The sequence below is a fragment of the Biomphalaria glabrata genome, chromosome 1 (assembly GCF_947242115.1).
Source record: "Biomphalaria glabrata chromosome 1, xgBioGlab47.1, whole genome shotgun sequence".
Lineage (NCBI taxonomy): Eukaryota > Metazoa > Mollusca > Gastropoda > Planorbidae > Biomphalaria > Biomphalaria glabrata.
In genome coordinates this window covers 59,490,162-59,517,695 of record NC_074711.1, presented here as the reverse complement: position 1 = coordinate 59,517,695, position 27,534 = coordinate 59,490,162, and the positions used below count along the sequence as shown (strand labels likewise).

Genomic DNA, 27,534 nt, shown 5'->3' with positions numbered 1-27,534 from the left:
GCAAACAATGATATCATTTTTTTAGTATGTCAAACAAAAAAAAAAGAGAGAAAGTTTCTATACTCAGATATTGGCCCAGCTTGGTTCATCTCAGTTTAGATTCGTCAGGGTGAGCTCTCCTTGTGTTACTAGCTAATTACTGGTAACATTGATTGCGTTCAGTACAACAAAACTTAGGTACACAAACAAACAAAAATCGTTACTTGTAAAAAGAAAACTATTTCCTGTGGGCCCAATCCACTAGCACATACTGTCAACCCCTTATCCATGTGTTCGTTTTGATAACACACCGCACTGTCAACACAATGACCACCTTCAACTAGATTTAAGTATCGAGTGAGATTTTTGTACGGGAGTTTATAAAGTATGAATTTTTCTGTGCACTTTGTAAGTAAAATCTGAAACGAAATGTGAAAGAAATTGTGTTAGATAAACAATTATGTAATTGGGTCAAAAGAAAACCCAGTACGATTGGCATAAAGCAACCGTGTTCCAGACCGGTACGACGGTTTCAAAAGACTGAAGACTATTTAAGCCTACATTCTTTATTACATCTATTCCTGGTCTGTCGCTAAAGTTATTTTCAAAATTTTTATTATTGTTCAGAAAATCAAAAATTCAATTTCTGTCTCTCACTGTCTCTTTCTGTCTCTCTCGGTCTGTGTCTCTCCCTCTGTTTCTCTTTTTTGTATCAATCAACAGCTAGCACTCTTTGGTTTACAGAGTATCGATGTCTTTCTAGCTGCCTCAATGTCTCTCACTGTCTCAATGTCTCTCTATGTCTCAATGTCTTTCCCTAGCTGTCTCAGTGTGTCTCTAGCTGTCAAGACACTGCAGCTGTCTCAGTGTCTCTAATTCTATTTCGATGTCTCTGTAGCTGTCTCAATGTCTCTGTAGCTGTCTCAATGTCTCTCGAGCTGTCTTAATATCTCTCTTGCTGTCTCAGTGTCTCTCTAGCTGTTTCAATGTCTCTAAAAAGATATCTTTAATATATCACAACTTCGTTTTTCTATTAAGAAAATGGTTCTAGATTTCATTTACTTTGTATTGTTATGAACGCCCTGACATTTACTTTGTATTGTTATGAACGCCCTGACATTTACTTTGTATTGTTATGAACGCCCTGACATTTACTTTGTATTGTTATGAACGCCCTGACATTTACTTTGTATTGTTATGAACGCCCTGACATTTACTTTGTATTCTTATGACTGCACTGACATTTACTTTGTATTCTTATGACTGCACTGACATTTACTTTGTATTGTTATGAACGCCCTGACATTTACTTTGTATTCTTATGACTGCACTGACTTTTACTTTGTATTGTTATAAACGCCCTGCCATTTACTTTGTATTGTTATGAACGCCCTGACATTTACTTTGTATTGTTATGAACGCCCTGACATTTACTTTGTATTGTTATGAACGCCCTGACATTTACTTTGTATTGTTATGAACGCCCTGACATTTACTTTGTATTCTTATGACTGCACTGACATTTACTTTGTATTCTTATGACTGCACTGACATTTACTTTGTATTGTTATGAATGCACTGACCTGTGCATTTACTTAAACTGCCATTATTTCGATGACATGGATATAACTTCGGTGTCACTGCCTGGCTTCAATATACATTCGTTGCGTTATTTATTTCAAATGTATTTGTGATGTTAGCTGAGCATAATTAATTATTTTAACTTAATGTTCATTTCCACTGTACATTTCAGTCAACAACTGCTAGAAATAAACGAAAAGAGATGCACCTAGTCCTTTATCTCTTAGTGTGTGTTGCCAAGGCAACAGCTTCTATCAACGATACACAAACCGTTCAAGAATTTCTAGCAGAGTTTAACCGGCTTGGACAGATCTTAACATCTAGAAGTATGCAGGCCAATTGGGGATTTGCTACTAATATCACTGTAGAGAATCAAAGAATTATGGTAATAAAGTGTGAATCATTTTATTTTGATTTTTGTTCTTTTAGCAATAAATTGAATTCTAAAGACTAACAACTTATCGTTCCATAATGATATTCTCGTTAAAAGTACTCTAAGATGTACTGCATCACTCGCATTTATGCAATTATAGAAACATAGTTGTCTTTAAAAGTTCAATTTAATATCATATTGGTTGTTTTGATACAAAAAATAATGTATAGTGCTTATTAGGGAAATTTATAAAACATTACTTTACAACAAGGTGGAGGGGGTGGGGCGGTGGCTTCCGTACATTGTTTCCTGACTTCGAATCTCAGCGAGGACTGAGAGTTTTCATTTCCACCCAACTCTAATGGCTACCTGACTTTAGTTGGGGGGGGGGGGGGGAAATAAAAGCGGTTGGTCGTTGTGCTGAACACTTGACAGTCTGCTCGTTCACCATGGGGCCAAACGTGACCTTAACATCATCTGCCCTACAGACCGAAAGGTCTAAAAGGGGCCCTTTTTTTTACACAAGAAACGTGTTCAGAAAGTTCCTTCAAAAATGAAGATTGTTACAAAATAACCGAAACCTTGTCAGGACGGCACGGATTGGAAGCGGGCAGGGTTCGTACACAGGACCACAAAAAACGACATACCAGAGCACGAACCGCAGACCGGACAGCCATCCAAAACATAACAAAAAGTTGTTTTTTTTAAATCAGACAAACAAAACGAAACATCAACATCAGTCTAAATATGCACAAAATGAATTTGCAATTCTATCTGGAAAATATCCCAAGTTTTTATTTTAGGTAGCTTATGTCTAAAGAAGACAACTGGTTTCATTAAACACAATCTATTTCTATAGACATTAGCGAAAATGATATAAAATGAAATAGAAATAATGAAACAGGTAATTTTTTTTAAATAGAATAAGTATGTGATATTATTTTATAAAGCTATAACTGTCTTGCTGTTGTTGTCGACGGTTTAAAAAAAAAGATTAGGTCAACTATTTCCCCTTTGTTTGCTCAGCTCGAGGAACAGCTAAAGTGGGACAGATTTCGACAAGAAGCCGCTGAGAGCGCCTTACAGTTCAATACCTCACTTTTATCTGAGTCCGAGATTCGACAGTATTTCCGAGTCTTAAACCTTGGCCTGGCTGCACAATACAACGAGACGAAACTATTACGTGTAAGTCTAGAATAGAACAGCTTTTGTTTTTCATCGTATCTGTCGATATTATGTTAATTAGAGATTTTTGACGATAACCTTAACAATGTCAAGAACGCTAAATTGAACGTTACAGTTGTCAACTCAAACAAAACAAAAAATGAGCTATAGTTTATATATAATCTCAATGCATGACTGTTAATTTTCTTATACAAGCTCCTTCGTTACAGTTAATTATCGGCCAATAGTCTTTCAAGAAGTTATGAGCCCTAAAGTGAAAATGTATTGATTCCTACGAAGAGAAAATATTTTGGTTCTAAAAACCGAAGAGATTAGAAAATTGAAATCTTCAGTGCTGAAAAAGTGCACAAATAGTGTCATTTACTTTTAAAAACAAACGTATCAATACATCTTTTATTGTATGCACCAGATACAGCACAATGCAAGCTATTTATAATTGTTCAGCGTTGTATGAAAATGTCATATGATTTGCATTTTGTTCAAGCCAATTAAATAAAGATATATAGATAGAGAGTGTTAGGCGCTTCCGCGGTGTCTAAAGCCAATAACCAAACGGAGGTAACACTCAGCGAAATCCACTAACACCGGCGAAAGGCCGAACAATCAACAGAAGTTAGTCGACACTGAATGTCGAACCAGAAGTTTAATAGCAGTGGGCACCGCACGTTCATAGGCCCAGCGCTTATTCTAGGTGTAAAATCTTAAATTAAAACCATTATAACTTAAAACAGGATTCCCGCGATAAAATCGAAATAGTCCTGGAGATCTGAAATTTAAAAATATCTCCTAAAAAATAGCCAAAATTGTCATTTCGAACGTGCTATTCACTATGGAAACGCTTATCCTACACGCGATAAAAAAAAAGGCATTGTCAACTGTTGTTTTATAAAAAGGTAATGCAATGACAAATTTATTTTCTAATACAATTTTTTTTTAATTTTCCTTATCCCTACCCAGTCGGGTCCCGCGCAATCCGTTTCGCATAGGGCCCGAAATAGCTAGGGCCGGCCCTGCCTGGAAGTAGTCTGTTTACATCGGCTGTTATTTCGCTCTGTCTAAAATCTAGTCTTGTTATTACTAGTCACTATTTTTGGAATAAAGAACTAATTCCTAATCGAGCCATAACAATATACATATATCGTTTTCGCCGTTCTGTTATATTTCAATGAAGAATTTTTAAGTTTTATATTTATTTATTTCAATCATTCAAAACCAAATGTTACATTTGAAATATAAAGCAATGCTCATTGATTTTGCTTTAAACATAATTATAGCTACGGTTAAGTCTATTTGTAAGATATAAAAGTAAAACGTCTCACAAATAAAAATAATAATAATAATCGTGACTGTAAAAGTATACTTTTAGTTTAGTGTCGTGCCCAGTGCGTATATGGGCTTGAAATACACTAATGTTATTGAGATGATGCCCTTTCATAAGCCTTTATAGGAAAAGTTTATTTCATTGCTAAATAAAGCAAATGTTTGCCTATTGGAAATCTGGCCCTGGTTAAGCCTACTTTAAATAAATATATACCGAAGCTATATTTCATTTCGTCTAGATTTGTTTAAAAATAAAAGTGTTGTACTTCTCTCTTTTCCTAATATAGCTGAGTAAAGTCAAGAGTGATATGGAGTCTCTGTACAGTACTGCAAAAGTGTGTCTTAACACTACTGGCTGTATACCCCTAGATCCAGGTAGTGTTATTTACACAAATTGTTTTATATTTAGATCTATGGTTGAGGTGTGGTAGCAGAGTTGGCATAGCGCTTTGCTTGCAAGAAGAATCTAGAATGAGTTCCAGTGAGGACGTGGATATTCTACGTTAGGATCTGGAGGAAGCCACTGAGTCCAGCCAACTTTAATGAGGGCGTGACGTGTACTGGAGAAGTTAAGCAGCTTATGACGCCCTTAAGTCCAGCCAACTTTAATGAGGGTGTGACGTGTACTGAAGATGTTAAGAATTTAATGACGCCTTTAAGTCTAGCCAACTTTAATGAGGGCGTGACATGAAATGGAGAAGTTAAGCAGTTTATGACGCCCCCTAAGTCCAGACAACTTTAATGAGTACGTGACATGTGTTGGCGAAGTTAGTTGGGACGCGCCAGAGACCAACCAACTGTAATGAGTTCATGACGTTGTGGCGCGGCCGTTTTGGTGCTGGAAGTGTTGGCGCGAGAAATAATTTGACGATTATTTAATAAGCACGTATCTTTTATAACAATGTTCATTTCCCTCTACTATAATACCTCCCAGCTAGAAAACTAGTGGATGGTTGGAGATGCAGAAGACGTATCCAGATGCAGTCTTTTATGCATCATACCACTAGACTATCTGATGAAGCTGGCCTCTCTACCAACCGACAAAACATTCAACGCTTTCATCCCCTTCCCCCTTGGTGTCGCCCAACAACCCCAGACATACGCTTGAAATTAGTAGACCCTAGTGCCACTCAGCAAAGCCGTTCATCTAACGACCTTCAAATCCTAGCTCTGGAGACCATTAATACCTTCAAGCCCAGTGCTATTTTTGCATACACTGATGGATCGGCATCAATAGATTCTGGAAGAGCAGGCTATGGAGCCTACATCGACTTTCTTGGCTCTCACACAGTCAAAATCTTTGGACCATGTGGTAGTGTTTGCAGTTTTGATGCGGAGACCATGGCAGTCTGTGAAGCCTTAAAAGTCATTGACTCTCAACTCGGCGAGGGACATTTGAGGGCAACACAGATTGTTGTGGTCACTGACTCAAAATCTGTACTACATGCTTTGCAAAGCCCCGGACCATGGCCCCCCAATATCAACACTGTCATCATGGCTTCACATAACATCAAACAACGCTATGGCAACCCTGTAATAATGCAGTGGGTACCGAGTCACATAGGTGTGACTGGCAACACAATCGCAGACTCTTTGGCCCACCAGGGAGGGCAAATTCCACCCACTGATCAGGCTGTAAGCTTTCATTAAGCCCTGGCTATAATACAAAAAACAGAAATGGAAAAGTGGTTTGAGTGCTGGGACAAGTCCCAAAAAGCCCGTGGAGTCTGGGAGCGCATGAGGCGCCCTGGCCGCACTTCCCCGTGGTGGAGGCTGTCCAGGCCTGAGCAAGCTATTATAGCACAGTGCAGGACAGGCCACTGTCCTGTTGGCTCATATTTCTCGCGGCTATTGCCAAATTTCGATTCACGGTGCCCTCGCTGCGGGGAAGAAGAGGAAACCGTGCCTCATATTCTGTTTGACTGCCCCAGACTTGCTGATCTCCGTCTCGACATGTCTGGGAAACCCAAAATTCTCGACCTGTATGGCGACATTCATGCACTACGCAAGACAGCAGGGTTTCTGTCCAGGGCTTTTGCAAGAGAGGATTTGAGCCTCTCAAGCCCTCGCTCTAATGGAGTTTAATGATGATGATGATGACTATAATATTGTATGTATAGTAGGATTTCTAACACTATCCAGCGAATCGTTGTTTTTTTTTAATAAAGGTTTGGCTTATTTCATGAATATATAATAAGTCAGATTTCTGAATGGTATTTGCATCCTTCCTTCCCCTTTAATTATATGTACTATCTGCTAAGCACACTGACATTCTTCGATTTCTTTTTAAAAGAATTGACATTAGTTTAATATCCGTACACGTTAAGATACTTTTTAAAAGATATATTTTGAGAAATCGGGTAGGGGTGATTTGGGTGACATATGACGCAGGTAAAGTCAAACAAATGAAGACAAGATCAGCGCCGAGCACTGGTCCTGGCGTCTGGCGATCATCTTCTTCTGACTGGTCATTACCTGCGACACCTATCCCGCCCATTCTCATCTTGCCATATTTCACTCCTTGTATTTACTCTTTCCGACACCCACACATTACGCGCCAAAATGTTCCATGCGTTAAAATGGCTGCGCCAAAGCGACCTTCGCGCCAAAATGGTTGCGCCAAAACGTCCTGCTTCGTTGCCGAAGTAATAGTGGTTTGTCGTTATAATAGCCACATGACAACATGACAACTATTGTGGCTGTTGAGCTTCACATTGTCTACACCCATAGATTTCAAAGTCTGAATAGTTTACCGACCTTAACCTTTTAGATCTATATATGCTCAAAACAATATATAGTCTTTCAATGCAGTACATGATTCGAATCTAAAATATCAGTGTTTTTTTTTGTCTACTTAAGTTAAACCGTAGTCATTTAAAACTTCTTTTAGAGATGTAGTCATTTTTTATTAATTTGTTTAGCCTTCCAAGTATACATTTTTCTTTCTAAAAGTTAATTTTTCCGTGAAAGAAATATATAAAAAATAAAGAAATAATGGTTAAATATTTGTATAGTTTTAGATATCTTTGTTTTATTTCAAGAAATCATTATGTTATAGCATAATATATTCAGTTCTATTTCAGATGTAACACGCATGATGTCAGACTCTCGCGACTATGACTTGTTACTATCTATTTGGAGTCAGTGGAGAGATGCTAGCGGTAAAAACATGAAAAGTTTATATTCAGAGTATGTTGACCTAAGCAACGAGGCATTCAGGCTTATGGGTAAGTGAAAAGCAAACTTCCGGCTTGATTAGTCTGCTCTGGTTTATTACATAACATCGTTGATTCCGAAGATCAACGATGAGTTCAGTGTTTTACATGACTTCGAAGACCCATTTGCAACCTGCATATTTTTCAACATTTGATGCAAACAAAGCCGTTGTCTGCCGATAGTGTAGCTCAGTTTTTTTTACGTCGTCTGCGCTGACCTTCTACAAGGGCTCTTCTTTTGGGCCTCAAATGTTTGTTTCGTCGCTCTTCGAGAGAGCTCTCCAACTTGTATAATGTATAATACTTTTTTCTATTATTTTCCAATGCTCCTTTGTAAATGAAGATTATTAATTCCTAGTACAAACCTCTTGCAAAAGGATCATGGGAATGGAAGCGGGCTCAAACTTGGCACCATGGTGACGACAATGCATGTACACCAGACCAGGCAGCCATATTTATTGTGTTTTAGAACTAATTTAGCTGTAAGACTAATAGGACAAATCTATTCGAGCCTATGTTTGGAGCTATCCTCAGTCAGCTATATTAACAAGTAGTAAGTAAGTAAGCAATACAAAAATACGTTCCCCTTTCAGACCTTTCGATCTCTAGGGCAGATGATGTTAAGGTCATCTGTTTCTTTGGTCAACGTTCATTGAGCAGGGTATCATGTGACCAGCACAACGAACAATGGCCTTTTTTCCCCCGCCTAAATTCAAGTACCCATTAGAGTTGGCTGGCCTCAAAATCTCACAAAAAAATCAAAATCGCAGTCTTCACCCAGATTCGAACCCAGAACTCCAGGTTCGGAAGCCAAGTGCTTAACCACTAAGACACCGCTCCCCCTAAATAAGCACTATAAGCTATACTAACAAGTAAGCAATAAGCTAATAATTAAGGTATACTAATAAATAAGGTATTTTTACACACACAAGTTTGAGTTAACTTTGTGTTTTTTTGCACTCCTCAATAGTTCTTACTCACTCTGACAGGGTATAATGACACTGGGCATACCTGGCGGATGTCATATGAAAGCCTGACAATAGAAGAAGACATCAATGCGTTATTTGACCAGCTACGTCCGCTGTATGAACAGCTCCACGCATACGCCAGGCGTAAACTTAAAACCATGTATGGAGAGGATAAATTCCCGACATCAGGTCACATTCCAGCGCATATTCTTGGTAACCTATAAATATAAGAGATCTGTGCTTGTTGTATCTTACGAATGTATACCAGTTCGAAATTTCTTTTATTAATGTTTTGGCCTTAAATAAATCAATATATTCTTTTTTAAAATTCTTCTGTAATGCAATCTGACAATCAATCCATCACTCAATCATATTGTATATGGGTTGATAATCTGTCGTTTCTTTGTAGCTCCTAACAGCTAGTACCAGGGCCGACCTAGGTAATTGGAGGCGCTAAAAGAAGTGAATAGGGAGTCCCAAAATAAAATAAAAAATAAGACCGAAAAATAAAATTCACAATGAAATATAAAATGTCCTGTATCTATATCAAATTCAACAAATAAGTTATAAACAGCGCCGATGGCAATAATGTTCTTCATGAACGATTCGTGATCACATGACTAGAAATAACATTTCGACATTTCATCAAAAGACAGAAACAACGGTCTCCAAACATGTGTAGTCTAAAAAGTAGTCTAAACATTCGCGAATAAAACTTTCATCGTAGTAGAGACAAGAGCTAGGCTAGTACACATACAGTACACATACAGTACACATACAGTTCTGACATGTTTGTTCCATATTTTGCATTTTTTTTTCCTCTTTAAAAATTATTTTAATCCTGTGCTAGGCCCCAACCACTTGAAAGCCCTAGGCGGCTGCCTAGTTTGACTATGACTAAAGCCGGCCATGCTACCTATGTAGTTGTATAGTATTCTTAATGTAGAGCTTCAGACACACTTGAACTAAATCTTTTTTTTAAGAAAAAAAAACTTTTATTACTTCACTATGTAATGAATTTTGCACCAATATTGTCTAGTTAATTAAATGTCAAACCACTTACTAAGAACTAAAGACAAAAAGAATAATTTTAAAATACACACACACATTATGCTTTATTAGTCTTATGTAACAGGCTAAAAAAATGTACATCTATGACATGGGTGTAGAATATTTGTATTACACAAATAACAAACTAGTGTTTAAGAGGGAAGACATATTAGGAACTCCATTTATTACGTAAACACAAGCGGTGTTGCACTGACGCGCTAGTGTGCAAATGTACATATAATACTATTATGTTACATCTCTCTTCTTTAATTTAGAAAATCTATTTATCAGAATAACTAACAAACTAGTCAACTAAAAAGTCAAATCAGTTCATCACAAATCAAGTCTCTTGGGTTTGTTAACTATTCTGCCGGAGCGTGTTACATAAGGTTCATGTGGTCTAGAGGTGTTAGAAGAAGCAGTGTGTAGTGGCGGCTCAAAATCTAGTGTAGTTTGTAATCTTGGACTCTCTAGATCTAGTGGTTCTGGTTGTTCTGAGATGTCATCTGGAAAGTCATAATCATTGTCAAATCTGTTTGCTTTCTCAGAAGACTTTCTGATGTGTTTTCTGTTTCTTCTGTAGACCTTATTTCCACTTTTGACATTATATGATCTAGGCTTAGAATGCTTCGAAACTACTGTTCCTGGTTTCCACTTAGAATTAAGTTGCATTCTGACTGCCGTTTCGTCTTGTAGTGGATTATGACTCTTAACTCCTTTCCTCTTGTCATAATAATGTTTCTGAGACTGTTTCTCGGAGTGAACGTGTTTCTTCACCAACTTGAGATCTGGTGTCTTGGTAGGTATTAGCGGTTCTGACACATTTTGATTCTGATGTTCAGCACACCTGCTACAATCCCTAACTGTCACTTCAATTTCTGCATTCATGCCTGGCCAATACATGACTTCTCTGGCTCTCTGCTTACACTTGACTATTCCTAAATGAGATTTGTGAATCAGATTTAGCATGTATTTACGTAAGCTTGGTGGCATGACTATTCTCAGACCTTTGTATATAATACCATCAGAAGTTGATAATTGGTCTCTTGAATCCCAATATGGTCTGACTTCAATTGGAGTCTCGCTTCTTGTGTCTGGCCAACCAGTCATAATTTCTTCCAGAAGCATTGAAAGTTCCTTGCTTGTACAGTCTTTAATTTCACTATATTTCGAATCACTTACAGAGATCATATGCACTGAATCATCTGTAAATTCACATGTCTGTGTATCAGTATTTGGTAGATGTGCACGAGAAAGTGTATCAGAGATAAACATTTCCTTGCCTTTTCTGTAACAGACTTTCAGATCATACCACTGTAGTCTTATTAACATCTTCTGTATTCTCATTGGTGCTGACAATAGAGGTTTCTTGAAGATTTGCTCCAGAGGTTTGTGATCATTATAAACTGTTACTTCCTTACCAAATATGTAGCAGTGAAATTTGCTTGTACTATACACAATTGAGAGCATTTCCTTCTCAATCTGAGCATATCTTGTTTCTGTATCTGTGAGAGCTCTTGATGCGTATGCAATTATACGGCCTTCCTGGAGTAATACTGCTCCCAGTCCATCTTTACTTGCATCACATTCTATTTCTACGTTCTTGTTGACATCATAATATGACAAAACTGGAGGGTTTGTACAAAGATGTTTCAATTCTTTGAAACTGTTGTTTTGTTCATGATTCCATTGAAATTCTATATCATCTTTTAGAAGCTTTCTTATTGGAGCATCTGCTTGACTTAGATTAGGAATAAATTTTGCTAGGTACTGAATTAAACCTAGAAATCTTCTGATTCCATCTTTGTCTTGAGGAGCTGGCATGTCAATAATTGCCTTTATCTTTGCTGGATCTGGTTCTAAACCTTTCTCTGACAAGATATGGCCCATATAAGGTACTCTGTTTTGCCTTATCTTGCACTTGTCATAGTTCAGCTTTAGATTGTACTTCGTTGCTCTTTGCATGACTTGTTTCAAAATGTGATCATGATGCTCAACATCTCTACCAGCTACTAGAATGTCGTCTATGATGACATATGCTCCTTCAATTCCTTGAAGCATTTCATCCATAATTCTTTGGTAAATTTCTGGCGCTGATTTAATACCAAAAGGTAATCGTAACCATCTATATCTTCCCAGAGGTGTGTTGAAAGTTGTGAGAAATGAAGATTCTCTTTCAAGCTTTATTTGCATAAACCCTGACTTGGCATCGAGAACTGAGAATATCTTCGAATCTGGAATATTAGTGATCACATCTTCAATAGTTTTCATCGGGTGATGTTCCCTTCTGATTGCTTTATTGAGATCTTTTGGATCAATACATATTCTAACTTTGTCATTCCTGAACGAAACAACCATGGAGCTAACCCATTCAGTAGGTTCATGTACGGCAGTAATAAATCCATCAGCTTGCATTTCTTTAAGTTTTTCTTCAACTTTATTGCGTAGAGATGCTGCTAAGCGACGTGGTGGATGAATAACTCCTTTAGCATTTTCCTGTAACTGAATCTTGTATTCTCCTGGCAGTGTTCCAGTTGTTTTCAGCATTTCAGGAAATTCTCTTTGTAACTCGTCTTCTGCCTTGGATTCTATGCTGTCTATCCGTTGTAGTAGTCCTAAACATTCTGCTGTGTCACCACTCAAAATGTTCTCTTGGCTAATGTCTACTACCTCAAACCTTGCTTTCACCTCTTGGATATTATTTCTCAAAGGTAGCACCACTGCTCCTACAGTCTTAATAACATGATTAGAGTAAGACTTGAGCGACTTTGCTGAATAAGCAAGTTTTACTTTGTCTTTGAGCTTTTCAAACTCTGACTTGACAAGAATGTTACATCTTGCACCAGTGTCGATACGAAAAATTAATGTCTTGCCATGCACGACTAGTTTTACAGTCCACTTGTCTTCGGCGACATTGATGTTCTCAATATTACCCTTTCTATACTGGCTACTTGCAGTGCTAACAGGTATAATATTTTCATCACTGTGACTGTCATCTACTAGATTGACGTTGCGTCTTTTTCTGCACATTTGAAACCAGTGGTTTTTCTTCTTGCAGAAATTGCATGTGGTTCCTATTGCTGGACATTTTCCCTTTTCGTGGTTCTTGCCGCATTTACTACATAATTTATCTGAGTTGTCTTTAGACTTCTGATTGAGTACACTGTGTAACTGTCTCTTAATTGCTAGAACTTCTTGGCCCCTAAACATTTTCACTTGGCTTTGCGACATCTCATATTGTTGTCCAATTTCTATAGCCTTGCTAAGGGTCAACTTCTGTCCCTGATCAAGTAGTCTTAACTGTACCTTTTCGTGTATGACTCCACTAATGATCAAATCAATAAGCATATCATCTGGGTTGTCATACTCACAGTCCATAATGAGAAGCTTTAGGTCTTTAACAAAGTTATCAAAACTTTCTCCTTCTACCTGCTTTCTCTGATGTGCTCTAAATCTAGACACTCTTTTATTTTGTCTTGGCCTTATGTAGTCTTCTATTTTCTTTAATAGCAATTGCGGATCTCCCTCTTCACTATCAGTAATATTTAGAGTTTTGTAAACTTCACGGCCTTGTTGACCTATCCACATTCCCAGCCATCCGGCTTTTTGTTTACTATCGGCACCAGCTAACGGTCCTTTGAAACAAAAGCTCACCTGCTGTTGAAACCTTAAAAACTCTTGATACAGATCTTTAGCATTCCAATTCAAGATTGGTTGCTCAAAATAAAAAGAAGCCATTATTAGATTAATAAAAACCTTTGTCTGGACAGCTTTTAAGTTTTATTCTGACACCATGTAGAATATTTGTATTACACAAATAACAAACTAGTGTTTAAGAGGGAAGACATATTAGGAACTCCATTTATTACGTAAACACAAGCGGTGTTGCACTGACGCGCTAGTGTGCAAATGTACATATAATACTATTATGTTACAATGGGCTCAACAACTATGTTTTATGTAGATCTAAGACATCGTTTCAATAACTATGTTGTATGTACATCAATGACATGGGCTCAACAAATTTGTTGTTTGTAGATCTATGACATGGGCTCAACCACTATGTTATATACATCAATGACATGGGCTCAACACTGGCGGATCCAGGGGGGGGGGGCGGTAGGGGCGATCGCCCCCCCCCACTCGGCCGACCCCCCCCCCCGAGGGGGGGGGGGCGGACGAATTTTAGTATAGGATTCACACAATTTGTATACGAATTTATTACTTATGTTAAAAATATATACTAATTATTTATATTTCAACCTATTTTTAGATTATTTCGCCCCCCCCTCTAGTATGTTGGCCGATTTGGTGGGGTCGGGAGGGGGCGATGGTATCAATCCCGCCCCCCCTCCCCCCTTAACATTCGAGTGGGGGGGGGCGGTCCAATTTATTGGTAGAAATCACAGCCTGCTAACAAAATCAATTAAATATCTATATCCTTGTAACTTGTTATTGATATTTTAACCGATCTTTATATTATGTCGTTCCCTGTTTGCCAATTGGTGGGGGGAGGGGACGAATACCTCTTCTGCCCTTCCCACCTAAACCCTTTGAGTGGGGGGGGGGCGGTCCGTTTTTATTAAGAAATCATAGTTTGTGAACAAAATTAGTTGAATTAATATATAAATTTTATATTATGTCGCTCCCTTTCTGGTATTTTGGCCGATTCGGTGGGGTGAGGGGGGGGGGGGCGATTGCATGTACTGCCCTCCCCACTCTAGCCCACTGAGTGCTGCGGGGGGACGGTCCTTTTTTTGTGGAGAATCATAGTTTGTGAATAAAATTAGTTGAATATCTATATAATATAAACTACATATTGATATGTGACCCATTGTAAATATGTCGTACCACACTCTAATCTCCAATTGTATCATTAGTAAATTTAAATGAAAAAGGGTTGTACCAGGTGGGAGGGGCGATACATGCAATCGCATTTCCCCCATCGGACAAATCTATACTTTTTCTTTTTGTATTATAGTTAAGAAATTACAAAATTAAAAAAATCTGTCACTAATATAATTTATATATACTATAAATTAAATTCTTATATCGAGTCGCCCCATACCTATTCTTTAATGCCAAATGCAATCTTTAGCAGAAATTAGTAAAGAAGCGAGGATTAATCGTTTTCACTCTACCGCCATTCCCATTTCCAGACAGAGTTTTTGTAATTTCACATGAAGTTATCATAAGTATTTTAAGAAAGACTTTGCATTGGAAAAGTTAGAATTCAAACGAAATTTTTCAGTATAAGAGTCATGATTGAGATGAGTTCTAAACTCAAATAACATTTTCATAGTCGCCTTTTCCCAACCTTTACTCAATCTGATATTTTTTTAGCTAAATAAATTTGGGACTATAACTCACAAATTATGATGGATTTATGTTGAATACTATTTATCGAATAAGTTTTTTTTCGGCGGCGATCCTCAAAGCAAAAATCTAAATACGTGGGGTATCCTATCTTTTCAAGGAACAAATCGGTTTTATTTGTAATGTATTATGGGTCTATAAATTCAAATTAGAATATTTTTCAAGTACAACATTATTCGAAAGGTCGTTTTTTAATAGTATGAATAATGAGCTTCAGGTCAGGAGAATGCGTTTCTGCAGTGAAGAATGCAAGAAAACGCTTTTGGCGTCGGGGCTTCGCCCCGAACTCCATTTATGAGTAATGAGTTGTAGATGTCAGGAGAATGCGTTTCTGCAGAGAAGAATGCAAGAAAACGCTTTTGGCGTCGGGGCTTCGCCCCGAACTCCATTGATGAATAATGAGCTGTACTTGTCAGGAGAATGCGTTTCTGCAGTGAAAAAAGCAAGAAAACGCTTATGGCGTCGTGGCTTCGCCCCGAACTTCACCAGAGAACCTTATAGCGCTGCCCCAGTTGTTTTGTTTTTCGCCGAAGGTTGAGAAATGCTCCTTTTTTTATTCCCATATTTATATATATATATATATACATATATATGTGTGTGCGTGTGTGTGTGTGTGTGTGTGCGCGCGCGCGCTGTATGCACGTTTATGAGTAGGGTTAGGGTTTACTGAGCGTTAGGGTTAGGGTTTGGAAAAAAATCGCCCCCCCCACTCCAAAGTTCTAGATCCGCTAGTGGGGCTCAACAACTATGTTGTATGTAGATCTATGACATGGCCTCAACAAGTATGTTGTATGTAGATCTATGACATGGCCTCAACAAGTATGTTGTATGTAGATCTATGACATGGCCTCAACAAGTATGTTGTATGTAGATCTATGACATGGCCTCTTCAAGTATGTTGTATGTAGATCTATGACATGGCCTCTTCAAGTATGTTGTATGTAGATCTATGACATGGCCTCAACAAGTATGTTGTATGTAGATCTATGACATGGCCTCTTCAAGTATGTTGTATGTAGATCTATGACATGGCCTCAACAAGTATGTTGTATGTAGATCTATGACATTGCCTCAACAAGTATGTTGTATGTAGATGTATGAAATTGCCTCAACAAGTATATTGTATGTAGATCTATGACATTGCCTCAACAAGTATGTTGTATGTAGATCTATGACATGGCCTCAACAAGTATGTTGTATGTAGATCTATGACATTGCCTCAACAAGTATGTTGTATGTAGATCTTTGACATGGCCTCAAAAATGTATGTATCTAATAGTTATATACTTGTATTCTTGTTTCTGTGTTCAAAGGAAACATGTGGGGGCAACAGTGGAGTGGTTTAGTCAAAGAACTGACACCTTTCCCACAGAAATCTTTGTTTGACGTCACAGAAGAAATGATACGTCAGGTAACATTAGATTTGTCCTTTTTTAAAACTTTTGACAATTTACACTTATATAATTTGACAATATTTGACAGTAAATGACAAGCTGATTGGTAATTGTAATGATAGATTGGTGTTGTAAATTATTCTATTCGAAGCAATGAAGAAACACTAAGAATTTTACTAGAGACAGGAGAGTGAGACCTGAGCCCATCACGATCTATAAACTTGCTGGTTCTAGCTATTAAAAAAAATATGTTGTCATTGTGCTAGCCACATAACACCCTGAGCACTTTGTGATTTGTTACAGTTAACTAAAGTAACATATCTAAGGGCTCAGTAAGTTCCTTCTATAATGAAAAACCTGATGTTATGCATAATGCTTATAACTTGTCATAGAAACTAAATGTATAGAATTTCCATGTCCTGATCTGTCAAAGCTTATTCAAAGGGATACATACAATACAGATATAAATGTCTTAATGGCATAGAAACTCATCTAGACCAAGCCTACTTTCTTAAAAACGTGTATATGTATTATAGATATGAACTGTTTTTTTTTTTTTTGTATCTCTGATAAATTGAAAAACAGAATTATACCGCTTTGAGAATATTTGAGACTGCCGACAATTTTTTTCGATCTCTTGGACTTTTACCTGCACCTGAAGAATTTTGGAACAACTCAATATTTGAGAGACCAAAAGATGATCGAGAGTTTGTGTGTCATGCTTCAGCCTGGGACTTTTACAATGGCAAAGATTTCAGGTTGGGTTTTAAATTTGTTTTTACAGAACATAATTGTAGGAAATATCATATTAATATCAACAAAAAATGACTGTATAATCTGAAAATATGAAAAATAGGCTAATTTATAGTTTTATACACACATTAGCAACAAAATAACATAAGATGCATACATGAAAAAAAGATGATCTACTCGCATCTTTTCTTATCTTATATAATACAGACGTTACTTCAAAAAAGAAGATGATTGCGTCCTACGCGTCATGCATTTAACCATGCATATTAACCAATGACCTAAATTCTGCTAAGTCACTGGTCATCCTGGCTAGATCATCTCTATAATCACATCTCATTTTTGTAAAGGAGTTATATCTAATGTGCCAAGAAATACAATTTACGTAAAGGGACATGACCTGTTTTTTTTTTATCTTACATTGTTTAGAATTTTTTTGAAAACATTTTTTATTACCTATAATTAAAACAAAAAAAAAGTATATTCTAAAAATAACATAAAAATTAATTGCAAATGAATACTTCCATATGAAAGATGATGTATGTAACAAATAATTGACAAATTATATAAGTGTATGCTGTCATTAGAGTTATTTCTTTTGACAACTTAGTTATTGTAGTAATAGTGTGTACTTTGTCCTACGTTATTAGGTAACATGTTAATTCCGTCGTATATTGGCGTTCATCCTGGTTGTATTCAGCTCTGTATAACTAACAATTAGAAGATCCCAAATTTTGTTTGTTTGTTTTGTCTACTACTCTAAGAAATTTAATCAATCAACTAAAATCAATTTCTAATTCCAAATATCTTTTTTTCCCCTAGAATCAAAATGTGTACTGTGCTCTCTATGAGAGACTTGGACACTGCACACCATGAGATGGGGCACATTCAGTATTACCTACAATACGCTCATCTACCTCTTACCTTCAGAGATGGCGCTAATCCAGGTGAATAATTACCGTTAATTAGCTTTTTTCAAAGAAAAGATAATACTAGGCCTTTAGAACAAAATGTTTAAAGTGTTGGCTATAGCATGTTCATTGCACTCTGGTTTATGCAGCTCAGTCACTTATATACATTTGTTCTTAACTTTTTTGTCTATATTTTAAATTTTTGTAAGCTCTGATTTCTAATGTGTTAGGTTTCCACGAGGCTGTGGGGGACACTATGTCTTTGTCCGTGAACACACCTGAACATATGCATGCTATCGGACTGTTGGAAACCCTTAGCGGTGACACAGGTAAACGCCTGAAAATGATGGATGTTTATATGTATTTAAATATATTTTTCAAGGTTGATACTTTGAAATCAAAACAAGTAAATATAATCTCAAAGTTAATATAAGCTCCAAGTAAATATACGCCTGAAGTAAATATAATCTCAAAGTTAATATAAGCTCCAAGTAAATATAATCTCCAAGTAAATATAATCTCAAAGTTAATATAAACTCCAAGTAAATATAAGCTCCATGTAAATATAAGCTCCAAGTAAATATAAGCTCCAAGTAAATATAAGCTCAAAGTAAATATAAGCTCCAAGTAAATATAAACTCAAAGTAAATATAAGCTCCAAGTAAATATAAGCTAACTACTTCCTATATCTTCATTGAACATTGAACTTGTCTCTTGAGGATGTCGAAGCTGCATGCATGCAGTGAATTGAAAAAGCGGACAATTAAAGCCTAGAGGTTATTCAGGCATGTTTTTTAAATCATTTATAAATCAATATACATGTATTAATACACATCATTTATTTATGCACTTTCCATTTGGTTAGCTTTGTAGATTATGTCACTACGGTGCTAAGATAAAGCAAACTAAAGACATGAAGGGATTTATCGCGGTATTTAGATCTGCATATATTTTATCCTGTTACTAAATAGCTAAAATTTACTTTGTCTCTAATTGATACTAAAGAAATTTCAGAGATATGAACGGCCAACTGTAGTTTGATTAATTATGGAACTGATACTGTGAAAGTAGTCTTTGTATTGTTTCTTTACAAAGATACTTTGATATCTATGTATGTGTTGTTTTATTTACAGTGGTTTAAGTATATTATCCTAGTCAATGTTATAATTCTATACCACAGAGTCAGAAGTCAACTTTTTGATGAGCATGGCCCTAAAAAAAGTAGCCTTTCTCCCTTTTGGCTACTTAATTGACCAGTGGCGGTGGAGAGTATTTAAAGGAGAGATTACACCAGAGAAATACAATGAGGAATGGTGGAATATGGTGTAAGATTGTTATTAATGGCCAAAAATCCAATGTACTCAGCACAATAACTGAAAGGCAAAAGATTAGATGTAAACATTGAATACAAATATTTCTTTTAATACAATAAAAACAACAAAATAAAATTTATAATATATCTATAGATCTGCTTTGTGATAAGATAGTTAAACTGTGTTCAGTACATTGTTTTACTTTTAAAATAAGTGTATCAAATATAGTAAAACTTTTCCCCACTTTTCATCCAGCTGTCAGTATCAAGGCATATATCCAGCTGTACAGAGAACATCTGAAGACTTTGATCCTGGCGCCAAGTACCATGTCCCAGCTGATGTGGAGTACTTGAGGTAGACGTTCACAGACTATAAACCTTTTTACATTTTTTATTCAACGATTCTTTTTGTAGCGACTAAGTCTTCACAGCACCATAGCCTGAAAACAATGACAAATAGTATTGATAATGTTAAATACCCCTGTTTACTGACCCCTGCTAAGTGTCTATGCTCTGTGTCTTTGCAGATAAGTCTAAAAATGTATTCAACACTCAAATAACCTGACAAGGCATCATGGGCGTAGCCAGGGGGGGGGGTTCTTGGGGTTCAAACCCCCCCCCCCCGAAATGAAATCATCCCCCTTGGGGGGGGGGGGGGGGGGAGTCGGAATTTAGTGACTGATTTTTTGCTTTGATTTTGTTTATTTTAGGTGAGATTTAAATACTAAACCATCACTTGCCCTAGCACAACCAAAGGGGTTTTGAGTTTAAAACCCCCTACCAGGGGGGTTCGAGTTTAAAAACCCCTACCAGGGGGGTTCGAGTTTAAAAACCCCTACCAGGGGGGTTCGAGTTTAAGACCCCTACCAGAGCGGTTCGAGTTTAAAAACCCCTACTAGGGGTTTTGAGTTAAAAAACCCCTACCAGGGGTTTTGAGTTTTAAACCCCCTACCTGGGGCTTTTGCAGTTAACTCCCCCTCTTCTATAAAACAAAACAAAAAAAAATTAAAACGAAAATCCCCTAATTCCAAGAGCACAGTTAAGGAAGATTTTGATTTTAAAACCCCGTCTAAAATTTACGATAAACCCCCTCTTTAATATAAAAAGAGCTAATTACGCACTCAAAATGTTATGAGCATAGCTAAATGGGTTTTGACTCAGTTTTGAGTTTAAACCCCACTTCAGTGGAGTTTGAAGGTAAAAAAATACCTCTTTTTAATAATAAAAAAAAGCAAATTATACACTAAAATGTTATGAGTGTAGTCTATGGGGTTTTGAGTTTAAACTCCCCTCCAGTGGAGTTTGAAGCTAAAAAATACTTCTTAAATATAAATAAAAGAAAATTACTCACTCTAAAATCTATTAGCGTAGTGAAAGGGGGTTTGAGTTAAACCCCCCGCCATCTTCAGTGTAAGAAAAAAAGCAAATTACTCACTCAAAATGCTATGAGCGTTGCCGAAAGGGGTTTTGAGTTTAAACCCCCATTCAGAGGGGTTTGGTGCTAAAAATACATCTTCAATATAAAAAAAAGCAAATTACACACTAAAATTATTTGAGCGTAGCCAAGCCAATCGGGGTTTTTGAGTTTCTTCTACAGATGGCTTTTTTTTTTAAATGTTTAAAACCCCTCCAGATGGTTTTGAGTCTAAGATCCCCCTACAGAGCATTTTAAGGTGGAAAACCCCCAACAGAAGATTTTGACGATAAAACTTCTCTTTTCGATATAAAATCTAAAGCAAACTATAGTCACTTAATTCCAAGAGCGTATTCAAGAGAGGTTACACATTTTTACCAGTGGCAGGGCTCCATTAATAAACTGCAGTGAATAGTCATATTCCGAAATCGAAAAACACTAAATATAGCTCAACAAAGATGGCTAAGACAGATTTCAAGAGTCAGTTATAGAGATCGGATCTAAATCAAGGAAATCCTATGCCGAACTGGGAGTCTACCCCTTAGTAAGATTGTGAGAGTACGACGCATGAGGTTTGCGGGACATGTTCTCCGACAAAATGAATTACGCATAAGAAGAGTTGCAATGATATCCTAGTACAACTTGACGCCACTCATTCATGGAGGTCCTCGTGGTAGGTGGGAAGAGGCTTCAGACATTACCTGTGACAGATTTTTATGGAAACTGCTTGACGTCAAATGCTCCGAACGGCGTGGGAGGGTCTAAGTCAGTAAGAATAGCACATTAGGTTTTTGAAATAAAACTTTTTAATAGCATTAAAATGGACTGTAGATACCTCAGAATATGCATTTTGTTGGCTTTCAATACCAGAAATAGTGCTTGGAGGCGGGGCTTCGCCCCGCGCTGGGGAGCTCCTGGCGCTCCCACAGACCCCCTTGCTAGTAATGGCGGAGAGTCCATAATTTTAGGAAAACAGCTTGATGGCAAATGCGCCGAACGACGAGGGAGGGTCTAAGTCAGTAATTCACCCCCCCCCCCGAAAAAAAATCCTGGCTACGCCCATGCAAGACATGCAAAAAATATAAAGGTATTCGAGGCTGATGAACGATGTCGAAGAAGGAAGAAATCGTCGAATATCGACTTCGGAAATTAACGCCGATCTCTCTCTAAAGCTGCCAAGAGGATTCTCTGTTTACTTTTGTTACACATCAGATCCGGGTCTTGCTTTTAATATTCACGTCACGTGACACTACACCAAATATTTTACCCTTTTGATGAAACAAATAACTTTTAGCGCCTAATTCCTAATCGTTCAACACTACTAGCCTTTTCATCTCCAAATAAACTACATGCATGAAAAGATAATTTAAAAGTGATAAAGATATGTAGATTAGAAAGAAAGTTGAGAGAGAGAGAGACAGAGAGAGAGAAAAAAAAAGAGACAGAGAGAGAGAGAGAAAAAAAGAAATAACTTTATCCATTTCTTTGATTCCCAGATATTTTATTAGCTCCGTTCTTCAGTTTCAATTCTATAAAACGCTCTGCGACATATCTGGGTATCAAGGTCCACTTCATAGATGTGACATTTATAACAGCAAAACAGCTGGCAAGAGATTTAGGTGAGAAAAATAATCGCTATTCTTTTGTCCCATTTATCTTTTATATTAGTGCCATTTTTTCATGCCACATTCATTTCATGTGCCAATCGTTCATATCAACCAAAGTCAGTGGGCGCATCCATTGTCTTCTGAGACAGAAGGAGCCATATATATATATGTTTGAAATTAATTTGAAGCAACTAGAGTTGGACTACTAGAACAAGGAGCAATATGAATTCAGACATTTCTGTACTGTTTGCATGAGTCGCTAATGAAAAGGGACTGTCGATGAAAACCTATTTCTAAATTTCAGAGCTCATGAAAATTGATATATTCATTTGCATTAATCACTAGCATTATTTTACACTTACCTACACACACATACACCCACACTTAAAATTTGCAAAGGCGCATTAAGATCACACAAAAAAAATTGTCTGAATAGTCTTTAAAAATAAATGCTTTATTTAGTCATAAGCCAAATGTTTTTTGTATCATTTCAGTGAAATGTTAAGTCTAGGGTCATCAAAACCCTGGACTCAAGCTATGTTTCTCTTGACTGGTCAATACAAAATGGACGCCCAACCCATGCTGGAGTATTTCAAACCACTTATGGCCTTCCTGCAACAAGAAAACGGTCATGATATAGGTTGGCAAAGTCAATGTCCTACAATTCAACAACCAGTATCAGATTCTACAGGGAAAAAATAAACAATGATGTATAGAACGTTATAAAAACAGGTTGAGCTGTATTCTGTAACAATATGTTGTTATTTTTTTAGCGGCCCCCGAAAGGGGAAAATATGCTATTAGTTTTTTGTGGGATATCTGTCCATCCGTCCGTCCGTCTGTCCGTCCGTCCCGTTTAGATCTCGTAAACTAGAAAAGATAGTGAAAATCCGACATCATAATATTTTATACCATTCAAAGTTCTGATGCAACGGCTACTTTTTTCTTTTCTGAAAGCGAAAAATCAAATTTATTAAATCACTAATTCAAGTAGTTTTTTTCATAAAAAATACACCACTTTTACAACTATTCACTATTAGTAGTAACAAACACGGGAAGCTCTTTGGTATGGGAGATATCCAAATACATTATTTTTAACATATTTATGCTAACGGTTTTAGATTCTTGTCAAAAAAATATTTTTTTACATTTGTATTGCGAAGTTAAGCAAGTTCTGTCATACTAACTTTTACATTTACACAAAAATCATGTTTACTTTTTTTAAAGAGAAAAAATCTATTTAGTATGCAAATAAGTTTAGACAGAATTTGAAACAACAGTTAATATGTAGTTTTTCATATTGTCGCGTGAACTGCAGATATAATGCATAGAACACTTGACTAAAGTAATTTTTTTGTCTACGAAAATGTTTTTTTTTCTTGAGCATTGACCCTGTATAAAACAATAAGATCGATTGGATATTCATCATTAAACATTATTTAGGCCAGGCTCAAAATCTATCTTTACATTCACTTTCAACTATCCTTTGGTCTGCTGGAACGCTGGGGCACCACACAAGATCTGTCAACCTTCTTTCTCCATTCTTCTATGTCATTTGTTCCTTTGATAGAATTTTAATCTGATGTTGTTTTTGAAAATATTGAAAACTGCCTTTTAATCTGCCTGGGTGGACCACTTCGGGGAACCGATTTTGGGTTTGGGTTTCAACACAAACTGTCTTTGTAATCTGTTTTTTTTTTTCAAAATCAGTTTCAAGAATATTTTAAGAGTCAGTTTTTAATCAAAATCTTACTCATTTTTAATGAAAAGATAATAATCTTGGCATGTGGGAAAATACATGCGATGACGTGGGTAATGCTGTCATGAAGACAAATATAGACTAGTGTATGTGAAATTCATATGAACAAAATGTGGTCAACTGCATATAATGTGGTCATGTTTACGAAACGTGGTCAAGTGATCGAAAATAATCACTATCCCAAGCAGAAATAAAAGAAACAATCATAAAAAAAAATTATTAGGTTTTTCCACTAATAATTAATGATTTGTAGAATTACTTCAAGATATTCATTAAAATATTCTTTTTCAATCAAATTCATATTTATGCCAGGGAGATAATCTAATCCTATTGTATATATTCTTTTTGGTAACCTCTACATCTATGAAGTGCAAACTTATTGACAAGCGGGTCAAAAATTCAAACGAAAAATGTTGAAGGGGCCAGAATTTTTGTATTATCTAATAACTACAAAAATATACTAGACATTCCTATTGAGGTAAATTTAATTATTTTTCATGGCACAATGACAATCGAATTAAAGATTCTTTGATTTATACACTATAAAAACAGACAAATATGATACTATAAAAGATCGGGACTCGTTTAGTGATTCTCGCTGTCCACGGAGAAAGTCTCTATAATGGTCAGTACGAGTAATCAATTTACCGAGAGATAGGAACAGTTTTTTGCTGTAGATGCGGTAATGGTAAAGTGTGTTCACATTTTAGTCGATTCTTGCATTTACAGGGAGCCAATGGAGTCTTCGGGATAGAATGCAAAGTCAGCTATTAAATATTAGAAAAAAAAAGTTTGTGTTTAACTAGTAAACCCATTGGCCATTAAACAAATAGTAACTCAAGAATACTGTAAAAATAGAAAATGGGGCTGGTTTGGAAATATAGTTGTACACGGTTCGCTAACAAAGTCATCTTAAAAAAAGATGCAAAAGAAATAAAATTACGAAGAAAAGCAAGATATAAAAAAAAAACTGATTTTTAAATGTGTCCAGTTGTAAATATTTTTATATTTATTACAGTAAAAATTAAATCTCTGAGTTTAGTACTTTTTAGATTTAAATAATACAAATTTTAACTAGCCGTCGACATAACTAGATATATTTGTAGTTTATTGTTTTGTTTTTTTAATTTACAGATTTATAGACCATTTAAAAAAAAAAGAAAAGATTAGAAAATTATTTTAACTGATAGAAGTATAAAAAAAGCAACAAAAAATTAAAAAATAACCTTGACGACTCTTTCAGAAGGCAATTTATACATACCCTAATTCATTAGCATAAGAATTCAAATTCACCCATCCCATAGTCCTGTAAAGAAAAAAACTTTTTTTTCAAAAAGTTACTTCTAAACATTATGTTGCAACCTAAATCATTAGCATAAGAATTCAAATTCACCCAACCCATAGTCCTGTAATGAAAAAAAACTTTTTTTTGAAGCGGGCCAATATCTCAAAGAAAAACTGTTACAGTGTGAGTACAAATGTAAATTTGTGCTAATCACAATGCTTTTAAAAAGCAACCCGTTAGTCGGCAAACAAAGAGAAAAATTATGCTGGTTCTAAAATATTGTTAGACAAGACCCGCTGACAAAGGCATTTTAGTATAGGTGCAAAAGTTAAAAAATTGCAAAGAAAAACTAGATATTAAAATAAAATCAATATAACTACCATTGTAGCAATTTTTGCCAAGATTGCTTCTTATTGAGAAAAAAATTTCTTAACACCATTTAATGAACTGATAATAATAATGATAGTAACACTAGATAAAATAAGTACATATTGAGACAAATTGCATTTTTAGTTAATCTAAATAGAAATTTAAATTTATTAAAAAATTATGTGTAAAAAAAAGATATATATAAAAAATGCACATACTGAGAATTGAACTCTGTAACTTTGACAGCCAACATTCTACGCAAATGCCAGACGCCATACATATTTAATGTAAATCGAGATTATTTATACACACCTTCAATATATTTTCTACTAAAAGATAAATCTAAACTTTTCCTTTTTTTTGTAAATCATATATATTTAAAATATAGCTTTGAAATGTTGAAATTTAAATCAATAAAAACATTGTAAATGTTTTAAAACATGATTTGTTAAAAGAATGAGTCTGTTTAATTTAGACATTATGTTTGACGTTCAACATTCTAAATATAGTAATTTGTATTTAAATTTAAAATAGATGACATCTTTTACAACAGTTATGTGCCTTTCGATGCATGACCTTTCCGTTTTTTAGTTTCGTATTACATCGATATAGAGAACTCTGTAGTTGTTTAAATAAGAAAAGTTTGCATTTTATTTCAATTATAAATTTATTTTTACAGTGAGTTGTCAAACAAAGAGAAAATTACTGAACTGATTTTTAAATGTGTCATTATACAAATTTTAGAACTAAACTATTAATATTTTTATATTTATTACAATAAAAATTAAATTTCTCAGTTTAGCACTTTTTAGATTTAACCAATATAAATTTTAACATTTTTACAATATACATAGAAAAACGTCATGTTCCGTCTGTGAAAGTGTAGGAAGTACGGTAGGTTTATTTTTCATTTACGATTGTATAGACTATTTACAAATCCATATCAACTAATACTAATATAAAAGAAGCACCAACAAAATTAAGAGGATACCCTTCACGACTCTTTCAGAAGAAGATCTATACATAACATTTTCCTCTTTCTATATTCTATCTGACATTTTTTCATACGTAAAGACGAAACGATGTATACTGACCGACTATTATCTTTACCTAAGTTTAACACAATTTAGATAGACCAATATAGATATCCATAGGAGTGCTGCAAAAATTTATTCTCGCCCTTCTCCTCTTTACGTTTATAAATCGTATTATGTCAGAAAATCTAAAATGGATAAATGGGATGCCGATTTCCGACCTTATGTTTCCAGTCTATCTAAATCTAATATGAAAAAAATCCATAGTTGGTACAAGAAGTCACCTCTAAACATTATGTTGCAACCTAAATCATTAGCATAAGAATTCAAATTCACCCAACCCATAGTCCTGTAATTAAAAAAAAACTTTTTTTTGAAGCGGGCCAATATCTCAAAAAAAAAATTGTTACAGTGTGAGTAAAAATGTAAATTAGAGCTAATCACAATGCTTTTAAAAAGCAACTTGTTGATCGGCAAACAAAGAGAACAATTATGCTGGTTCGGAAACATTGTTAGACAAGACCCGCTGTCAAAGTCATTTTAGTATAGGTGTAAAAGTTAAAAAATTGCAAAGAAAAACTAGATATTAAAATAAAATCAATATAACTACCATTGTAGCAATTCCTGCTAAGATTGCTTCTTATTTCACCTT

At 35.7% G+C, this 27,534-nt stretch overlaps 1 protein-coding gene across 1 annotated transcript; it reads left to right on the top strand.

Annotated features, from left to right (window-relative positions):
- Positions 1–224: 224 nt before the first annotated feature.
- On the top strand, positions 225–23,178 carry LOC106063041 (angiotensin-converting enzyme-like). The gene is made up of 14 exons (XM_056005071.1): positions 225–387; positions 1,733–1,945; positions 2,960–3,118; positions 4,726–4,813; positions 7,522–7,665; positions 8,643–8,834; positions 16,361–16,458; positions 17,027–17,199; positions 18,014–18,138; positions 18,333–18,431; positions 19,283–19,427; positions 19,671–19,769; positions 22,325–22,447; positions 22,930–23,178. Exons 1-14 carry the CDS (start codon positions 367–369, stop codon positions 23,135–23,137), a joined length of 1,887 nt encoding a protein of 628 aa, XP_055861046.1. The 5' UTR covers positions 225–366; the 3' UTR covers positions 23,138–23,178.
- Positions 23,179–27,534: the final 4,356 nt, after the last annotated feature.

Bases quoted from the DNA above. Each gene is read 5' to 3' on its own strand.
- LOC106063041 (XM_056005071.1), top strand. From the start codon at position 367: ATGAATTTTTCTGTGCACTTT. The intron at 7,666-8,642 runs GTAAGTGAAAAG...TCACTCTGACAG, and splicing joins CGAGGCATTCAGGCTTATGG to GGTATAATGACACTGGGCAT. The intron at 22,448-22,929 runs GTGAGAAAAATA...GTATCATTTCAG, and splicing joins ACAGCTGGCAAGAGATTTAG to TGAAATGTTAAGTCTAGGGT.